At 40.4% G+C, this 21896-nt stretch overlaps 1 protein-coding gene across 2 annotated transcripts in view; it reads left to right on the top strand.

The window, feature by feature from the left end:
* Atp11b (ATPase phospholipid transporting 11B (putative)) overlaps window positions 1-21896 on the top strand; it is a 103020-nt gene that overhangs the window by 55391 nt on the left and 25733 nt on the right. For both annotated transcript variants that reach the window (XM_021157859.3, XM_085835958.1), the window contains exons 16-21: window positions 899-972; window positions 1048-1151; window positions 2911-3092; window positions 8788-8991; window positions 16140-16293; window positions 17658-17760. In XM_021157859.3, the coding sequence (XP_021013518.1) occupies window positions 899-972; window positions 1048-1151; window positions 2911-3092; window positions 8788-8991; window positions 16140-16293; window positions 17658-17760 (821 nt within the window). The remainder of the gene's footprint in view (window positions 1-898; window positions 973-1047; window positions 1152-2910; window positions 3093-8787; window positions 8992-16139; window positions 16294-17657; window positions 17761-21896) is intronic.

The raw sequence follows: 21896 nt of genomic DNA, 5'->3' as shown, positions 1-21896 counted from the left end.
ATCTTATCACAATTACAACAGTATGCTGTTTACTGAATTTGTTAACACTCTTGTGGTTGAGATTCCATAGGTCATTAGAAAAAGAAACATCATTGTCTTGTTTTTGTGGTACTGGGGATTAAAACCAGTGTCTCAGGAATGTTAGGCAAATGCTGTGCCATGAAGCTGTACCCCAACACAAGTCCCCTAGTGTTGTCTGTGATTTTATGTCCAGGCACTCAGGAGCAGCAGTCTCCTGTTACCCTCTTTCTACACTAATACGTTGGTCCTGTTGCCTGTTGTTTGTGTACCTCAACCCTTGCTGCGCTTTTCCATACTAAAGAAGTAAGGCCCAATCAGAAGCTGCTTTCCTGAGGGAACCTGTCGTCAACGAAGAACATTCATTGCTCACACTTCATTATAGAATTACCTCCTGCAAGGTTTTTCAAGCCTCACTACAGTTATCCTCATAAATTTGCTTTCAGTTCATTACAGAGACATTTGCTTCCTTACCCTCTACCTCAACACCCACCCCAGGTCTAGAATCGTTGCTGACAAACCTTTAAGACTACATAAAGGTTGAATTGGGCAGATGTGTTAGGACAGGAGATGATAGAGAATCAGATGGGCAGAGCTGGGTTCCAGTCCTTCTCTACTTCTTACCAGCTTATTGAATAGTAATCTTTCTAGTGGTCCTCAACCTTGGCTTCTGTGGGAACCAAGTGACCCAAGGTCTGTAAAATATATGGTAGTTGTTGAGGATGGATGTGTGCAGTACTATGATTGATAATTTAGAGCCTGTCATCATGCAAAGGCAGGCCTCGTATCCGACTTTATGTGTGTCTTTTATCTTTTATTCTTTCCAAATATTCAGATGTTAATACTTGAAAAATTAAGGATTATCATTCTTAATTTTTAGGTACAAATTACTTCATATTCTGGAATTTGATTCAGATCGTAGGAGAATGAGTGTAATTGTCCAGGCACCTTCAGGTAACCAAGCTAAACTGTTATGAATATTTATTTACCTAATATGGAACTTGATAACTAGTTTGTTTGTTTTTTTAGGTGAGAAGCTTTTATTTGCTAAAGGAGCAGAATCTTCAATTCTCCCTAAATGTATAGGTGGAGAAATAGCAAAAACCAGAATTCATGTTGATGAGTTTGCTTTGGTAAGTAAAGATAGCTATGATTTAAAAAAAAAAAAAAAAAAAAAAAAACTTGAAAAATATACTTATGAAAAGGTTGAGGTTTCATCTTTCTAGTAGATAATTCAAGTTTTAGAAATTCTGTAATTCTTTTTTCCTTTGCATTAAATGTTGGCTCTTTATACTTATAAAAACTGATTTTTTAACCTAGTAACTTGAAATTTTCTTCCACCCTGTTCTATAGGGACTTTTGGTTGCTTATACTGCCCAAACTGTACTCTTAACAAAAAATGAGTAATTGGGGCTTAGAGTGAAGCACACATCTTTGAGCTTCATCTCCTGAATGGCTAGGTGTCTTTGTTCTTTTCCTCTTCCTCCCTTCCCTTCTGCTTCCCTTTCCCTCTCCCCCATTTTATCCTGGGCCTATGGTGGAAAGGCAGAAACAAGACAAAAGCTTGAACCCAGAGATGGAAGAGCAAGTGGGGCAACATAATTAAACCCAGACTTTTAAACAAACAAACAAACAAACAAACAAACAAAGAAAACTAAGGGTGTGTTTCAGTGTAGAAGACATACTAACAAAGCAGAAACAGGCTCGCAAGAGGAACGTGGAGGAGCTCCAGGGAGCGGAGAAACTAGAGATTGCACACATTATATGAATCATGTAGCCTTTGAGCCCTTTGTCATTCTTCAAAAGATAGGAATTAAGTTAGAGCCTTACTATATACCTAGGTGTACACCAAAGAGAAAGGAAAAGGTGTATCTAATGAATGGCTGCTCATAGCACCAAATTGGAAAAGCCTTGATGCCCAGCTTGATGACTGGATAAAATATGATATAGCTATGTAATGAGATCTTACTTAGTCATTAAGAGAAATGAGGTACTGGTATCTTGTAGATGCTACAAAATGGACGAACATTGAAAACTTTGCTGACAGAAGCCAGTCACAAGAGACCACACAGTATATTTATACAAAAGATCCAGGATAAGGCAGGTTCATAGAGATAAAACGAGTGAGCAGTTTCCAAAGGCTTCTGGATAAAGGGGAAAGAAGGGAGTGACTTCTGATGGATAGGGAATCCACTGCAGGTGAAATATTCTGGTAGTGGTAACAATTTTGTAAGTATTCTAAAAAGCACTTTAAAAGAGTTAATTTTATGTAATGTGATTCTAATTTAAAAGGAAAAATACAAAAAAACTCTTCCAAAAGCAGAAAACCTAATTCAGGATCTCTCTCTCCTGCTCATATTTCTATGTGTGCTTCATACTTGGGCTTCTCCTGACCTACTTGCTTTGCAATGGCCTACAATCTAATTCATCTACCTACTATAGTATCTAACCGCATGGACAGTTTGTTGTCTAGAACAGTATCCATATATAGTTATTGTAAAGTGAATTAATTAGAACATACATTAATATCTAATGACCTATTAAATGTTATTTACAAGAGTGTTATTTATAAATCAGTAAAACTGGCACTGTTTACAAATTTGCTAAACATGGTCATATGGTGTGTTAAAGTTTGCTCTCTTCAAGTTCTATTGCTCAAACATTTTAGGTTTTTCTAAGGAAAATATATAGTAAGAAATCTTTAGATTTGGATGCTAATTTTCAGAGATTTAGAAAATTTGACGTCTATATAATCAAAGAAGTCAAGTGCAGATTGCTAAGTTTGTGTAGTTCTAAGTCACAGGTGAAGACAAAATGGCCGTATTTAAAGTCAGGTTATGAATCTGGCTCTTACAGAGGTGTGTGTCTGTCTTTCCTTTTCATTTCTTTTAGAAAGGACTGCGAACACTGTGTATAGCTTACAGACAGTTTACAGCTAAAGAGTATGAAGATGTAGACAGGCGCCTGTTTGAGGCCAGAACTGCCTTGCAGCATCGGGAAGAGAAATTGGCTGATGCCTTCCAGTACATTGAGAAAGACCTGATATTGCTAGGAGCTACAGCAGTGGAAGACAGGCAAGTATCAGAAGTAGGCAGTATCTTTTTTTTTTTTTAAGATTTATTCATTTATTTATTTATTTTACCCATCACAAATGGTTGTGAGTCACTATGTTGTTGCTGGGAATTGAACACAGGACCTCTGAAGTAGCATTCAGTGCTCTTAACTGCTGAGCCATCTCTCTCTAGCCCCCATTATCTTTCTTTTAAAGAACATTTTAGTCGACTGCTTTAGTATATGAAAATAAATGCCACCTTGGGCACAAACTCGACAGACAGTCTCATGGTCCCCAGAGGACTCTCCACTGCCCAGGTAACCTAGCACACCCAGGATCTTAGGATCACAGTGAGTAGAACACAACATCGGTTCCAACACCACCAGGAGTGCCTGGGACCAACAAGAGCATGGACACAGGAATGCCGTTCAACCAGTGGCTCGGTTTTCTTCCAGTTAGCACTGGTCTACCTGGGTTTCAAACTCAGCAGACAGCCCCATGGCCCCCAGAAGAGGTATCACTTCCAGGCGCTCTAACATGCCCAGGATCATAGGATCCAAGGATACCAGAAGCTTGGTCACACTAGGATCTCAGGGTCACAGAGGACGCTTGACTGCCAAGAACTCCAACATACCCAGAATCTCAGGATCACAGGATCCCGGAATCACAGTATCACAGAGAAAGCTGGACTCAAAAGGAGTTCTGACTCAACTGGGATTACAGAAAGGACAGGCTCCAATCAGATATAGTGAGGGCAGGGAGCACTTGAGATAATCTAAGGCTGATGTTCAATAACAACATAAATAATAGAAAGCCCACATACACGTGGAAGCTGAACAATACTCTACTCAATGATAACTTGGTCAAGGAAGAAATAAAGAAATTAAAGACTTTATAGACTTTAATGAAAATGAAGCCACAACATACCCAAACTTATGGGACACAATGAAAGCAGTCCTAAGAGGAAAACTCATACCTCTGAGTGCCTCCAAAAAGAAACTAGAGAGAGCATACACTAGTGGCTTGACAGCACACCTGAAAGCTCTAGAACAAAAGGAAGCAAATTCACCCAAGAGGAATAGATGTCAAGAAATAATCAAGCTTAGGGCTGAAATCAACCGAGTGGAAACAACAAGAACTATGCAAAGAATCAACCAACAGGAGCTAGTTCCTTGAGAATATCAACAAAATATATAAACCCTTAGACTAACTAGAGGGTATAGGAACAGTATCTTAATTAACAAAATCAGAAATGAAAAGGGAGACATAACAATAGAAACTGAGGAAATCCAAAAAATCAGGGCCTACTACAAAACCCTTTATTCAGCAAAACTGGAAGACCAGGATGAAATGGAAATTTTCTAGTCAGATACCAGGTACCAAATTTAAATCAGGATCAGATTAATGATCTAAACAGTCCCATATCTCCTAAAGAAATAGAAGCTCTCATTAATACTCTCCCAACCAAAAAAGCCCAGGACCAGATGGGTTTAGTGCAGAGTTCTATCAAACCTTCAAAGAAGACCTAATACCAGTTCTCCTCAAACTATTCTACAAAACAGAAACAGAAAGAACACTATCCAATTCGTTCTATGAAGCAACAATTACTCTGATACCTAAACCACACAAAGACCCAACAAAGAAACAGAACTTCCCTTATGAATATCGATGCAAAAATACTCAATAAAATTCTTGCAAACCGAATCCAAGAACATATTAAAACGATCATCCATCATGATCAAGTAGGCTTCATCCCAGGGATACAGGAATGGTTTAAAATACGGAAATCCATCAGTGTAAGCCACTATATAAACAAACTCAAAGAAAAAGAAAACCATATGATTATCTCCTTAAATGCTGAGAAAGCATTTGACAAAATCCAATACCCCTTCATGATAAAAGTCTCGGAAAGATCAGAAATTCAAGACTGATACCTAAACATAGTAAATGCAGTATACAGCAAACCAGTAGCCAACATCAAACTAAATGGAGAGAAACTTGAAGCAATCCAACTGAAATCAGGGACTAGACAAGGCTGCCCACTCCCTACCTGTTCAATATAGTGCTTGAAGTCCTAGCCAGTGCAATTAGACAACAAAAGGAGATGAAACGGTTACAAATTGGAAAGGAAGAAGTCCTGATATGACTATTTGCAGATGATATGATAGTATACTTAAGTGATCCCAAAAATTCCACCAAAGAACTCCTAAACCTGATAAACAACTTCAGCAATGTGCCTGGATATAAAATTAATACAAATAAATGGCCTTTCTCTACAGAAAGGATAAATGGGCTGAGAAAGAAATTAGGGAAACCACACCCTTCACAATAGTCACAAATAATATAAAATACCTTGGTGTGACTCTAACTAAGGAAGTGAACGATCTGTATGATAAGAACTTCAAGTCTCTGAAGAAAGAAATTGAAGAAGATCTCAGAAGCTGGAAAGATCTCCCATGCTCATGGATTGGCAGGATTAATATAGTAAAAATGGCCATCTTCCCCAAACTATCTATTCAATGTAATCCCCATCAAAATTTCAACTCAATTCTTAATATAGAAAGAACAATTTTCAAATTCATCTGAAATAACAAAAACCCCAGAATAGTGAAAACTATTCTCAACAATAAAAGAACTTCTCAGGGAATCACAAATCCCTGAGTTCAAGCTGTACTACACAGCAGTCATTATTAAAAACTGCATAGTATTGGTACAGTGACAGGCAGGTAGATCAATGGAATAGAATTGAAGACCCAGAAATGAACCCACACTACCTATGGTCCCTTGATCTTTGACAAAGGAGCTAAAACCATCCAGTGGAAAAAAGACAACAGTTACAATAAATGGTGCTGTCTCAACTGGCAGTTATCATGTAGAAGAATGCAAATTGATCCATTCTTATCTCCTTGTACAAAGCTCAAGTCCAAGTGGATCAAGGACCTTCACATAAAACCAGATACACTGAAACTTATAGAGGAGAAAGTGGGGAAGAGCCTCGAACATATGAGCACAGGGGAAAATTCCTGAATAGAACACCAATGGCTTGTGATGTAAGATCATGAATCGACAAATGGGACCTCATAAAATTGCAAAGCTTCTGCAAGGCAAAGGACACTGTCAATAAGACAAAAAGACCACCAACAGATTGGAAAAAGATCTTCACCAATCCTACATCTGATATAGGGCTAATATTCAATATATACAAAGATCTGAAGAAGTTAGACTCCAGAAAAACAAGTAACCCTATTAAAATATGGGGTACAGAGCTAAACAAAGAATTCTCAACTGAGGAATACCGAATGGCTGAGAAGCACATAAAAAATGTTCAACATCCTTAGTCACAGGGAAATTCAAATCAAAACAACCCTAAGATTCCACTTCACACCAGTCAGAATGGCTAAGATGAAAAACTCAGGTGACCGGCGGGGATGTGGAGAAAGAGGAACACTCCTCCATTGCTTGTGGGATTGCAAGCTGGTACAACCACTCTGGAAGTCCAATTTGGCCGCTCCTCAGAAAGTTGAACACAGTACTACCTGAGGACCCAGCAATATCACTCCTGGGCATAGACCCAGTAGATGCCCCAGTATGTAGTAAGGACACATGCTCCACTATGTTCATAGCAGCCTTATTTATAATAGCCAGAAGCTGGAAAGAGCCCAGATGTCCCTCAACAGAGGAATGGATACAGAAAATGTGGTACATTTACACAATGGACTACTACACAGCTATTAAAAAGAATGAATTTATGACATTCTTAGGCAAGTGGATGTATCTGGAGGATATCACCCTGAGTGAGGTAACCCAATCACAAAAGAACACACATGATATGCACTCACTGATAAGTGGATATTAGCCCAGAAGCTCAGAATACCCAAGATTCAACTCACAAACCACATGAAACTCAAAAAGGAGGACAATAGCGTGACTCCTTCGATCCATCTTAATAGGAGGGAACAAAATACAAATGGAAGGAGTTACAGAGACAAAGTGTGGAGTAGAAACTCAAGAAATGACCATCCAGAAACTGACTCACTTGGGGATCCATCCCATATACAATCACCAAATGCAGACACTGTTGTGGAAGCTAACAAGAGCTTGCTGACAGGAGCCTGATATAGCTGTCTCCTGAGACGCTCTGCCAGTGCCTGACAAATACAGAGTGGATGCTTGCAGCCATCCATTAGACCGAGCCTAGTGTCCCCAATGAAGGAGCTAGAGATAGGACCTAAGGAGCTGAAGGGGTTTGCAGCCCCCTAGGAGGAACAACAATATGAACTAGCTAGTACCCCAGAGCTCCTAGGGACTAAACCAACAACCAAAGAGCACATATAGTAGGACTCATGGCTCCAGCTGCATATGCAGCAGAGGATGGCCTAGTCAGACATCAGTGGGGGGAGAGGCCCTTTATCTTATGAAGGTGTTATGCCCCAGTGTGGGGGAATGCCTGGGCCAGGAAGCGGGAGCGGGGAAGTGTATTGAGGGAGGGTGTTTTTCAGATGGGGAACCAAGAAAGGGGAAAACATTTGAAATGTAAATAATAAAAATATCCAAATTTTTTAAAAAAAAGCAATACCATTAGTTAACATTCTGTAGCAACATAGAGAACTAAAGCTTCAATTTTTCCACTGTGGGAAATGCTGTTTTATTCCAGCATTAGATATTTAGGATTTGGAGATACTTGAAATAGAAATAACTATCTGTATTATATTTGTAGTTTACTATTCCTCAGTGCTTCATACTGTCAGCAAACACTCACACATCTCTCCATCCTCCCCCTTCCTCCACTGCCCAATCTCCTTCATGCTTCAGTAATGCCACACTGACTGCTGTGCTGTCACCAAATAAGTGACACTTTTGGTCCTGCCTTTGTTCCTTGGTAAGGCTGTGCATTTGTGAGGAAAAATGTAGTCATAACTAACTCTCATCCAGGAAGATTTTTTTCTGACAACTCACATGACTGAAAATGCTCTTCTTTGTGAGTAGTCTGCTGCTGTCTTGTTTTGCTGTTTTGATGCCCTATTAAATTATTTTGTTTAAAGATTTTTCTCCTCTGTTAGTGTATAAATTTCTTTCGACTTACTCAGTTTTTTAAACCCAGCATCTGTGTTAGCATTAAGTCTGACTTCATCTGATTTTTACAAGTTAACCCTTTTCTCTGGGGTTCCCTGTATCTACAGAGGTGTACATGTTTAAGTGTAGGTTTTCATTGTCTTTTCAGTTGTTTTCACTAGATGTCTTAAACTAACATGAATTTCTGTATTCCTGTATTTCCTATAGTCTGATGGTTAGCTCTCAAAGTGATTTTCTTCAGGGCTGGGGTAGAGGGAGATATTTGGTTTGAAATTTCAGAATTTTTAGTGGCACATTTTCTGCCTAGTATGCACCAGGCCTTGATTCAGTCCCCCTCTCCCAATGCCACTTCTCAGTGAGATAAGTTTATGAAGGCTACTGATTTGGTCGGGTTCATAAAAACCAACTCTGTAGATAATACCTTTAAAAACATACAGTTGTGAATTTTAATTGATTGATTTTGTTTGAACTAGATAGCCACTAGTAGTTTATTCTTGTTTCTTACATAGTAAAAGAAATTTCAGTTATGTTGATACACTATAATATTCCTATAGAGTCTATACTTTACATGGATTGTGTAGCTTATACTTAACATGTACTACAGGAGTATTTTTCACTAAGAATTTTGTTTCTTTTATTTTTAGACTACAAGATAAAGTTCGAGAAACTATTGAAGCACTGAGGATGGCTGGTATTAAAGTATGGGTACTTACTGGAGACAAACATGAAACAGCTGTTAGTGTGAGTTTATCATGTGGACATTTTCATAGAGCTATGAATATCCTGGAACTTATCAACCAGCAGTCGGATAGTGGATGTGCTGAACAGTTGAGGCAGCTTGCCAGAAGGTAAGATGGCGATGTTTGGGCCAGCGCGCCACTTCCTCCTTACATCAGCCTATAGATAAAAGGTTGCTTTGAATTTAAGTTTTTAATTAAAAAACAATTTTAATGTTTGATTTTATCCATATCATATGGCTTTTCTCATACACATCTGTGTTACCATGTGCATACCTCGTACCCACTATAGAAGAGAGTATTGCATTCCATGGAACTAGAGTTGAAATAATGGAGTCTTTTTTCTTTAGCATCTTTGTCATAAATAAAGTGTATGTGAGCGTGTGAACATTCATCTGGGTCCTCAGGTCTGGTCCCTTGGAGTGTGTCTGTGTGTGAGCTAGTGCCGTGGTGTGTATACTACTCTGGCTGTAGGCTGACTTGCAGTCAGAGATGGGGAATCTTGTAGCAGTGACTTCATTGTTCTGAACTGCTTTAGCTATTTTTATACTTCTTTGTGAATTTTAATATTGATTTTCAATTTCTGTGAAAAATTACATTGCATTTTTTTGTGGAAATTGCATTAAGTCTGTAGATGTGATGGTTTTAAAGGGTTGGTGGACATTTTCACAATATTAATCATACCAATTCATGTTATGGGAGGTCTCGTCATCACCTGCGGTCTTCTTTCATTTCTTTGTTTAATTTTTTTAAAAGTTTTATTTGTGTTCTCTATCTTTTGGGTTTGGTTGTTTTATTTTGTTTGGCTGTTGTGCATGATGAGACGATTGCCCTGACTGCTTTCCTCAGACTGCTTGTCTTTGGCATATAGGAAGGTTACTGACTTGGGGATGTTGATTTTGCAACCCGCCATTTTGCTGAAAGAAAGAACTTTTTACACAGAAGTGGATACTCACAGTCAGCTATTGGATGGATCACAGGGCTCCCAATGGAGGAGCTAGAGAAAGTACCCAAGGAGCTAAAGGGATCTACAACCCTATAGGTGGAACAACAATATGAACTAACCAGTATCCCAGAGCTCTTGTCTCTAGCTGCATTTGTATCAAAAGATGGCCTAGTCGGCCATCACTGGAAAGAGAGGCCCATTGGACTTGCAAACTTTATATGCCTCAGTACAGGGGAATGCCAGGGCCAAGGGGTGGGGGTGGGTGGGTGGGGGACTGGGGGGGGGGAGTGTATTGGGGACTTTTTGGATAGCATTGGAAATGTAATTGAGGAAATTACCTAATTAAAAAAAATAAATGTAGAAAATACCTAATAAATTAAAAAAAAAAAAAACTTCTAACAAAAAAAAAGAAAGAACTTTTTAACTTGATAATGTGTGTGGTCCCGAGATTGATTTGCAAGAGCCATGCTTTGGGCTTTGAATAAGTAAGTTTATTAAATATACTACAAGCAAAAGTAGACGCATAAGTAGTAAGTAGTAGATCACAGAAGAGCAAACTCAGAGGGAAACACGGCCAAATCGGGTATTCAGAACATCTATCAAAGATAATGTTAGCAGTCGAAGTGAATGGGCAGAAAGTTGCACCATCAAATCAGAGTATTAAAAACATCCAGAAGAAATCCAGTAGAAAAGCTTCGTTGGGGTAGCCAGTTAGAGTTCACAATCTGGAGTCTGGGTTGCAATAGAGTATCCCATCAGGTGAGCATCCTAGAAAATGAACGGATAGCCGCAATTAGATCACATCACATATCAGGTGCTTACAATCATTCAGCAGAAGCCACCGAGAGAAGCTGAAACAATCAAATGAAGTTCCTGACTGAGGGGCCCAGGCACAGTCCTAGCTTTCCTCTCCAGGGATGAGTTAACATATTCTCTTTTCCACTGTTTGCATTTTGTTTTAGGACAAACAATAACTTCTTTTTAAATAGTCTACCTTATATTCTTATTTATAAAATTATTGTATTTAATTATTCCAGCTTTTCCGCCCCCCACCCCCAACCCCTGCCACAGTTTGTTATGCCATTCTTCTTCCCCTTTGCTTTCAAGAGGGTTTTCTTCCCTCCCCTCCCCACCAGACATCCCTCTTTCCTGGGGCCTCACAGTCTCTACAGGATTAGGCACATCTTCTCCCACTGAGGCTAGAGCAGGCAATCCTCTGCCATGTATGTCCTGGGGGCCTTGGACCAGCCCTTAGTGCTGGCTAGTTGGTAACTCAGTCTCTGGAAGCTCCCAGAGGTCCAGGTTAGTTGAAACTCCTGGTTTTCCTATGAGGTCACTCTCCACTTTAGCTTTTTCAATCCTTTTCCTAATTCAACCATAGAAGTCCCTGACTTCAGTCCAGTGGTTACACCTGTCTCAGTCAGCTGCTGGTAGGGCCTCTCCCCATGCTAGGGACCTCTCTGTAAGAACAGCATAGCATCAGTAATAGTGTCAGGACTTGGTACCCACCCGTATGAGATGGATCCCAAGTTGGGCTGGTCACTGGACTACCTTTCCTTCAGTCTCTTCAGCAGTTCTTTTAGACAGGAAAATTTCTGAGCCAGAAATTTTGACTGTGGGTTGGTAACCCTGTCTCTCCACTTGAGGCTCTGTCTTTCTTCTGGAGGTGGACAGTTTGAGTTCTCTCTCCCCACTGTTAGGCATTTCAGCTAAGGCCACTCCCCTGGATTCCTGAGCGTCACCTCCCAGGTCTCTGGCAGTTTCTAGAGGATCCTCCCACCGCCCACCCCATTCATCACCTGGCCCTCTGGACTTCTCTCCTGTGACCCTCCCCCAATCCTTGCACCTGATCCTGTTCCCCTTTTCCCCTCCCCCACCCATCTCCTACCCAGGTGCCCCTCTCCCTTTGTCCCCCGTGGGTTTATTTTGTTCCCTCTTATAAGTGAGATTGAAGCATCCTCACTTGAGCCTTCCTTCTTGTTAAACTTCTTACGGTCTGTGGGTTGTATCCTAGATATTCTGGGGGTTTTTGGCTAATATCCACTAATTAGTGAGTACATACCATGCATGTCCTTTTGGGTCTGGGTTACCTCACTCAGGGTGATAGTTTATAGTTCCATCCATTTGCCTGCAAAACTCAGGATGTCCTCATTCTTAATAGCTGAGTAGTCCTCCATTGTGTAAATGGACCACATTTTCTGTATCCATTCTTCTGTTGTGGGACATCTGGGTTGTTTCCAGCTTCTGGCTATTACAAACAAGGCCACTATGAACATAGTGGAAGGCATGTTCCTGTGGCATGGCGGGACATCTTTTGGGTATATGCCCAAGTGTAGTATAGCTGGGTCTTCAAGTAGACCTATTTCCCATTTTCTGAGGAACCTCCAGATTGATTTCCAGAGTGGTTGTACCAGTTTGCAATCCCACCAGCAATGGAGGAGTGCTCCTCTTTCTCCACATCCTTGTCAGCATGTGCTGTCACATGAGTTTTTGATCTTAGCCATTCTGATTGGTGTAAGATGGAATCTCAGGGTCGTTTTGATTTGCATTTCCCTGATGACTAAAGACTTTGAAGTGCTTCTTGACCATTTGATATTCTTTTGCTGTGAATTCTTTGTTTAGTTCTGTATCCTATTTTTAATTATTTTTATCAATCATTTTATTCATTTACATTTAAAATCATATCCCCCTTCTTGGCTACCCCTCTCCCTTCCCCCTCCCCTTTTCCTCTGTGAGGGTGCTCCTCCACCTACTCAGCCACTCCCGCCTCACCACTCTGCTCATCACCACTATGGCTCACCACTCATCCCCCTCTGCTGAGGGCATCGAGCCTTCACAGGACCAAGGGCCTCCTCCCACTGATGTCAGATAAGGCCATTCTCGGCTCTATATGTATCTGGAGTCCTGGCTTCCTCCATGTGTACTCTTTGGTTTGTGGTTTACTCCCTGGGATTTCTGGGTGGTCCAGTTACTTGCTATTGTTGTTCTTCCAGTGGGGTTGCAATCCCCTTCAATTCCTTCAGTTCTTCCCCTAGCTCTTCCTTTGGGGTCCCTGTGCTTAGTCCAGTGGTTGACTGTATCTGCATCTGTACTGGTCAGGTGCTGCTAGAACCTCTCAGGGAACAGCTGTATCAGGCTCCTGTCAGCAAGTGTTTCTTGGCATCAGCAATCCTGTGGGGGTTTGGTGTCTGCAGATGGGATGGATCCCTACCTGGGGCAGTCTCTGCATGGCCCTTCTGTCTCTGTTCCATTTTTTTTTTTTTTTTGTCCCTATATTTCCTTTGGACAGGAACATATCTGGGTTAAAAATTCTGAGATGGGTGGGTGGTTTATTTCTCAACTGGGGGCATGCTTATCTACTGGAGGTGGTCTCTACAGGTTGTATTTCCCCTTTGTTGGGTATTTCGGCTAAAAGTTGTCACCATTGGCTCCTGGGAGCCTCTTGCTTCCCTGGAGTCTGTGACTTTCTCATGACTACCCCCAGTTCCCTCTCCCTCACTGCTACATGTTTCTATTCAATTTGACAAATTCATACAGGTAAACAATAAATCTTGATCGTGTGTATCCCGCACTCTCTGTTCTCATTCCCCCCAGGCAATGTCCTCTTTATTTTTATTTATATATATATATTTTTTGTAACCTAGTAATTAGTGCTCTCTGCTGGGATCCTGATTCATCTTGTGTCTTTTTCAAGTAACCATAGCTGCTGTGAGTTCATGAGTGAAATTGTCATGTGATGTCCAGAAAACACTTCACAGCTCCCCTGCCCATCCTCCACTCTTACATTCTCTTCCCCTCATCTTTCACAGTGTTTTCTGATCCATGAGTGGGAAAGGAAGGGGGATGGCTATCTTAGGGCTAAGTAGTCAGTGGCCACTTACTCTCAACACTGGCCATCAACTGCTGACTGCCACAGAGAAGTTTGTGTCTTCACGGCTGAATACAGTGTTAATCTTAAGGTGTAAGCAAAGATTTTAGACGGCAGTTTGGTCTCGCTAGCTGTGGGCTTTGCCCAGGTTTGTAGTAGCAGGCATGGACTCCCTCCTGTGGAGCAGAGCTCAGCTTTCACCCAAATGTGATTAGTCACCCTGCAACCGTCACGCCTCTGTTTTACCAGTGGGCACATCTTGCTTGCTATGCCAGGATTATCACATGCTGAGTTAGCTAATGGGCAGTACCACTAGTGGCTTTTCTCCCCTAGTGGCCTACAGGGTACCTTCTGGCACCATGAAAACTAACCAGCAGGGAGGAAAGTTCAGTTTCAGAATGGTTTCTCAAAAAGATATTTTTTTGTAGTGTATTTTGGCTTACGGATGAATCCCTAATGGTAGAGATGGCATGGTAGCCAAAGTGGGAAGCTAAGCACTCTGTTATAAGCGTGAAGGAGAACTGGGAATGTGTGACATTGAACTCAGACGTGTCTTCAGTGGCAGCCTTCCTGCAGCCTTGCCTGGGCCTCCTAAAGCTTTCCGCAGAGGGCCGCCATCTGGAGACCAAGTGTACAGACACTCAAGCCTATGGCGGACAGTCCTCATTTAAACCACCACATTCTACTCCCTGTCCCCCAAGTCACAATGCAGAATGCACTTATTCTTACGTCATATGTTCCTGTAGTCTTTCATAGTCTCAATACTGTTTACAAGTCCAATCTCTTCTGAGACTCAATGTATACTTTCTAAAAAAATTTTTTTTAGATATTTTCTTTATTTACATTCCTTATTTCCCCTCCAAAAACCCCCTATCCCATCCCTCCTCCCCTTGCTCCCCAACCTACCTACTCCAGCTTCCCTGTCCAGGCATTCCCCTATACTGGGGCATAGAGCCTTTACAGGACCAAGGGCCTCTCCTCCCATTGATGTCCGACAAGGCCATCCTATGCTACAAATGTGGCTGGAGCCATGGCTCCCTCCATGTGTACTCTTTGGTTGGTGGTTTAATCCCAGGGAGCTCTAGGAGCTAGTTCATATTGTTGTTCATCCTATGGGGCTGCAAACCCCTTCAGCTCCTTGGATCCTTTCTCTAGCTCCATTACTGTTAAAGTCCTTGCCTCCCTCTGAAACCTCTTCAGCCATGCCTCTAGTCTGCTTTGCTTTTAGCACTACCATCCAGGCTGCTGCTAGGATGGCCTTGTGAGTGCAGATTACAGCATTGAATTACTTTCTAGTCCAGAATGCCATAGTCTTCCACATTCCTACCAAAAAACTGACAAAAAAGCAAAAACAAAACAAAAAAATTAGAAAGTCTACATGGTCATGTTCTTCATAGCAACAGCCCACTCTCTTATACCAACTTTTGTATTCTTTAGTTTTACTATTGCTGTGATGAAGCATCATGGCCAAGGTACTTTATAGAATGAGGTTCTTTGGGTGTATAGTTCCAGGGTCTAGAGTCTGTAATGTCAAAGTCCGCATGGCAGCAGGCAGTGAGAAGCTGAGAGTGCTGGACAGTGATGGTGCACGCCTTTAGTCCCAGCACTTGGGAGGCAGAGGCAGGCAGATTTCTGAGTTCGAGGCCAGCCTGGTCTACAGAGTGAGTTTCAGTACAACCAGGGCTATACAGAGAGACCCTGTCTCAAAAAACAAAACAAAAGAAAACAAAGCAGAGAAGATGAGAGCTCACATCCTTTATTGCCACCATGAAGCAGAGAGTCAGAGATATTTTTAAGAGTGTTACTTCTAGACAAGTCTTTGAATTTCATCTTGGGAATTGTGCTATTTTGAGAGCATGTGAATACCATTGTGGTGAGTTAATATTTAAGGAAAACAATGACAGGAACAAATTAACTGCTCAAAGTGGTTTGAGATGTATGTATCTATTCTAAAATTACTCATTGGTTATTGAAAGTTATGTTGCACCAGTGTGTGTGTTACCAAGCCTGACTCCACGAGCTCAGTCCCTGAGTTCTTCCACGTGTGTGCATACACATATATACACAATAAATAAATAAATAAATAAATAAAATGTACAAATTTTAAAAAGTAATATCACATAAAAATACTGAGAGTTATAAGGAAGATACAATGCTGATAACACTATACAAGTATGTAAAGTTTACTGACTGTATTTTTGCATGTTTTCTTTTGGTCTTCTATATGTGTTCTTTTGGTAAATTTGTTATAATCAGTAGTAGTATTCATTTCTCTTTTTGTACAAAGGCTACATTTTATCTCACCTTTCAGGTAATACAACTGAGTTTGTTTATTTACACATAAGTCATTCAATAGTAGACTTGGTTGAACTGTCTGTCCATCTTCCAATAAGTAAATAATCTGGCTTCAGAGTATGACATAGATATAATTATTTTCTTTTGTAGAATTACAGAGGACCATGTGATTCAGCATGGGCTAGTAGTCGATGGGACCAGCTTATCCCTTGCACTCAGGGAACATGAGAAGCTATTTATGGAAGTTTGCAGAAACTGTTCCGCTGTGTTATGCTGCCGCATGGCACCGCTACAGAAAGCAAAAGTAAGTATAGATCATAAAAAAGTTCCATTAAAATATTTAGAGGTGAAAATACTCTTAAGGAAGGAAGGGAGAGAGGAGGAGTAAGGAAAGGAAAGAAAGAACAAACAAGATAATCAGCTTCAACCTAGGGCCACACACCTGCAAATCCTATCATCCAAGAGGCTGAGGCAAGAGAACTGCAAGTCAGTCTCAGCTAACACTGTGTCAAGAAGGAAGGGAGGAGACAGGGAAAAAAAGAAGAGGGGGCAGAGGCTATTAAGTTATAAATAAGGAAGGTTGAAATCCAATTCACTTTTATCATTCTCTCATGATAAATTGTATCAAGAAACACTTAAGTTGTAGGTACTTAGGATTCAACTGAAAACCTACTCAAACAATTTCTATAAATTTTTAGAATATTTTGAGGTTTTAGACTCTTTCCTTCAAAAACCATTCTTAGAAGGCCATCAAGTTGGCTTGCTCATCAGGTAAAGGCACCTGCTGCTAAGCCTGACTGCCTAATTCCATCCTTAGGCCCCACATGGAAGAAGGAAAGAACAGACTTCCATGAGTCCTCCTTTGACTTCTATATGTGCACCATATACATAGACACACATGCGTACACACAAAATGCACACTTTTTAAAGAAATATAGTATTCTTAGCAATACAAATAAAGTACTGGTTGTTTTGCATATAGACATCCAGGCTTATTTAGATTCATAAAATTTTTTGCAGAGATTAAAATTAGAGCACAGACATGTCTCTGCTCTTGTAAGAACAGTCCAAGGATTCTCCAGCAAGGGTCAATGGGTAAGGGCACTGTCAAGTCAGTCTGGTGACATGGGACTCACACAGAGGTGTAAGGAGTGAGGCAGCTCCCCAGCACTGGCATCTGACCTCCAAACACAGACCGACCATCTCATGTGCACACCCTCCTCCCCCAAACACACAGCTTTCTAAAGGATTTTTAAAAGAATTCTATATAAACTTGTTTTGACTTCATTAATTATAACATATTCTTAAATCTTAAGATTTAGCTAATCAGACTAAATCTATGTCTTTTCTTTTTATCAAATAGAGTATTTTCTTTCTTGAGAATTTTTGTCTGACAACTCAATGAGTATATTTATTTAAATAAGTTGTTAGTCTTATAAAACTTTTAGAATACATTTTAAAAAATTCTTCTCTTCCTAAAATCCAAACTGAAAACGACTTTCTGAAAGACATTCTTAAACCCTGAGTCTTCATACCCTCTGAGAGGGTATGGACTTAAAGGTCTTCTTCACCGCCACACTACTACAGACGATGTCAGACTCCTCAATTCTCAAGTACAGGAGAATTGAAATGTAATCATAAAGAATGAATTCATTGTATGTTTTTCAGGTAATAAGACTGATAAAAATCTCTCCTGAGAAACCAATAACACTGGCTGTTGGTGATGGTGCTAATGATGTAAGCATGATACAAGAAGCGCATGTTGGCATAGGTAATTGACTTTTTCGTGAATTTTAAAATGGGTATATAATTACTTGGTAGTTTTGAATTTTCCTTTTGGGAAAGTACAATGTCCAGTATATGAAATGAAAACAGGGCTGGAGAGATGGCTCAGAGGTTAAGAACACTGACTGCTCTTCCAGAGGTCCTGAGTTCAAATCTCAGCAACCACATGGTGGCTCACAGCCATCTGTAATGAGATCTGATGCCCTCTTCTGGTGTGTTTGAAGACAGCTACAATTTACTTATACACAATAAACAAATAAATTTAAAAAATAAAAAAATTTAAAAAAAGAATTGAAATTGGATGTTTTTTTAAAAAAAGAAATGAAAACAAATACAGTTTTACATTACATGACAGTGTATCCCCATAAGAAACCAATTATTATTTAGCCTACTATTTATAATATTTTAGTTTAGAATATTAATTAAAGGAAGCAGTATATTAGTGGTTTGTCTTTGCTTAGTCAATAATGAAAGTAATTTTATTTTTACATCCCATTTTGTACCTCACAAAGAACTTTCTTACATCATTTTATCTTTTCTAACATACATAGTTACTCTCAAGGTTTTAAACTTTCATATTTTATAGTTATGATTACTTTATTATTTTTATTATTACTATTAAAAATTATGGTTTGCATTTTTTGATTGGATATTTTCTCTATATTTCAAATGTTTTCCCCTTTCCAGGTCTCCCCTTTGGAAACCCCCTATCCCATTCCCCTCCCCTCCCTCTAGAGGGTGCTCCCTGACCCACCCACCCACGTCCTTCTGCCCTATGGTTTGCATTTTGAGGACAATTTTAGAAAAAAGAATTAGCCCAAACTGATAGAACATAAAAAAGATTCTGATACTTTCCTGATTTTACTTACATGTTATTTTCTATACTCATGAGATCATATGTGGTTACCCCCTACCCCAACACTGTCTTTCTTCCTGTTATTACAGGGTTATTTTATTGGACTTAGTGTACTATTACTATATTGGCAGTGCTTCAGCAATGAGTGATTTATTATTTCATCTACTCTGATCTCTCACTGTTATGTTACAAACCAAGAACGAGAGGGAAGTGTGAGGACCATGTGTAGCTCCTCAGAGGGATAAAATTCTAGCTTAGAGGAGTCAGCCTTGTCCAGGAAGCATCTTCATGGTGTGTATGATGGCTAGAGTTGAGGCTGGATCATTGTATGTCTTAAAATCAACCCCTCCTCTTTGGGATCATAAATATTAATTTTGAAACTCCATTCTTCTTTGTGGTTTCTAAACTATTTCCAGTAAATCTCAATTGTAATTTTAAATAACTTTATACCCTATACTAAGAATATAAAACTGATTTGGGGGCTGTGGAGATGGCCTGCTAAGTGACGTGATGGCTAGACAGGCTGAGCAGATAAGGCCAACTTTCTAGTACCCACATAAAATCCAGCCATAGTGCAAATCTATAACCCAAGCAGCAGCACTTGGCTAGAAACGGAGTGGCTGGGATGGGGTGGGGTCCACACAGCTGTGTTTAGCTTAAATAGGAAGCCCAGGTTCAGTGAGAAACTCTTTGCCAAAATGCATTGTCGAGTGATACTGGTGTTTGTATCCATGTCTGTCCACTACTTGTGTACATTGGCAAATGTGTATACACACATGCACACAGACACAAGGAAACATTGCTTAATATATAGCAAAGGAAATACTTAAAGCTTCAGTAAGTAAGCAACAGCAAGTTTCTTGTTTTGTAAAATGAAAGTAATTTGTCTTTTTTATTGTTGTTGTTGTTTTTTTTTTTTTTTTTAGACAGGGATTCTCTGTGTAGCCCTGGCTGTCCTGGAACTCACTTTGTAGACCAGGCTGTCCTGGAACTCAGAAATCTGCCTGCCTCTGCCTCCCAAGTGCTGGGATTAAAGGCGTGTGCTACCACACCCGGCTATGTCTTTTTTTTTTACTACCTTTATAAAAACTAATTCCAGGTGGAGTAAGGATGTAAGTAATTCTAAAGGTCTTAAAAGGTAACTGAAGAGATTTTTGAGTAATATTGTTATTTGAGTTATGAAAAGACATTTGAAGCACAATATCACACCAAGAAATGTAGTTGACTGTAAGGAAGAGATCACTATGTGTGACAGAGGGAACAAAGTCCCTGAAAACAAGTTGTTGTTCTTTTTAATTATCTTTAGTCTTTTTTTTTTTTACAGTCCAATCGTTATCCCTCTCCTGGTCTGCCCTCCAATAGTTCCTCATCCCAGTCCTCTCCCTCCTCCTCCTCCTCCTCCTCCCAGAACTCCGGCCCCCCCCCCCCCCCCCCCCCCGTTCCAAGAGGATGTCCCCACCCTATCCCAACCCCATCAGGCCTCCCCACTCACTTCCTGGGGCCTCAAGTCTTTCTGGGGTTAGATGCATCTTCTCTTACTGAAGACAGACCAGGCAGTATTCTGCTGTATATGTGTCAGGGACCTCATGTCAGCTATGTTGCTTTATTGGTGGCTCAGTGTCTGAGAGATCTTGGGGGTCCAGGGTAGTTGAGACTGCTGGTCTTCCTATGGGGTCGCCCTCATCCTCAGCTTTTTCCAGCCTTTCCCTTATTCAACTACAGGGTTCAGCAATTTCTGTCCATTGGATGGGTGCAAGTATCTGCATCTGACTCATTCAGCTGCTTGTTGGGCCTCTCAGAGGGCAGCCATGCTAGGCTCCTGTCTGTAAGCACACCATAGCATGAGTAATAGTGTCAGGTCTTGGAGCCTCCCTTTGAGCTGGATCCCAATTTGGGCCTGCCACTGGACCTCCTTTCCCTCAGGCTCTTCTCCATTTTTATCCCTGCAGTTCTTTCAGACAGGAACAGTTATGGATCAGAGTTTTTGACTGTGGGATGGCAACCCCATCCCTCCACTTGATGTCCTGTCTTTGTACTGGAGGTGGACTCTACAAGTTCCCTCTCCCTACTGTTGGACACTTGATCTAAGGTCTCGCCCTTTGAGTCCTGAGCATCTCTCACGTCAAAGGTCTCTGGTACATGCTAGAGGGTCCCCCCAGCTCCTACCTCCCGAGGTTGCCTGTTTTCATTCTTTCTGCTGGCCCTCAGGGCTTCACTCCTGTTTTCCTCCACCCCCACCCCAATACCTGATCATGTTCCCTTTTCCTCTCCCTGTCCCCTCTCACACCCAGGTCCTTCCCTCTGTCCCTCCACCCCCATGATTGCTTTTTCCTCCCAAGTGGAATTGAGGCAACCTCACTTGGGTCCTTTGGCGTAACGTTCTTGAGTTCCGTGGATTGTATTCTGGGTATTCAATACTTTTTGGCTAATATCCACTTAGTAGTGAGTATATACCATGCCTGTCCCTTTGGGGCTGAGTTTACCTCACTCAGGATGATGTTTTCTAGTTCGCTCCATTTGCCTGCAAAGACAAACTAGTTAAGAATAATTCCTCTTGATAGCAAAGCCTTACTCTTCATAATGTAAGTAGTCAGCACACCAACAAGAGGAAAGGCCCTCAAGTAGACACAGTAGACACGCTGAGGAGGGGAGCCATCTGTTAGCATAAAATGGAAAGCATTAAAATGAATACTATGTGTATGAAAGCAGTCTGTCAAACAAAAATGCAAAGTAGAAGTCAGATGGCAATAATGATAAAAGTTGATAAATTTGCAACATTTTTGAGACTATAAATTGATACACAGTTGTTGTATAGAACAAAACTTTTCATCTGTGTGCCTGTTGACCTTCCAATCAGGGTATGTAGGATTTTATTATAAGAAAATAAACATTTAAAAATAATTTTTATTTCAAAATTTTAAAATGGGGCCACAGTGTGTAGTCCTATCTGGCTATGTGTGTGTGTGCGTGACACACACGCACGCACCGTCATGGCCACTTGTTATATCATTTATTATGGTCACTTGTAATTTAAAATATAAATAAAATGTTATGAAAGTACATGATTTTTTTTAAAGATGACTTTTATTTTCCAGATAAAGTGATGAATTGTTTTCAGGGTGTACAATTTTTACCTATTTTTTTAATCCATTGAAAATTTATAGAAATCTATTTGCTTTAAAAATACTGCTTATACACCACAGCTTAAAGTTGTTTAAAAAAATGTGCTTATTTTTTGTTGTGTTGAAATTCCTGAATTTGAGTCC

This window comes from Mus caroli, unplaced genomic scaffold, assembly GCF_978045245.1.
Source record: "Mus caroli unplaced genomic scaffold, Mus_caroli_1 scaffold_3, whole genome shotgun sequence".
NCBI lineage: Eukaryota > Metazoa > Chordata > Mammalia > Rodentia > Muridae > Mus > Mus caroli.
Note: the sequence above shows the minus strand (reverse complement) of the source record. Positions and strands in the feature narration are given on the sequence as shown.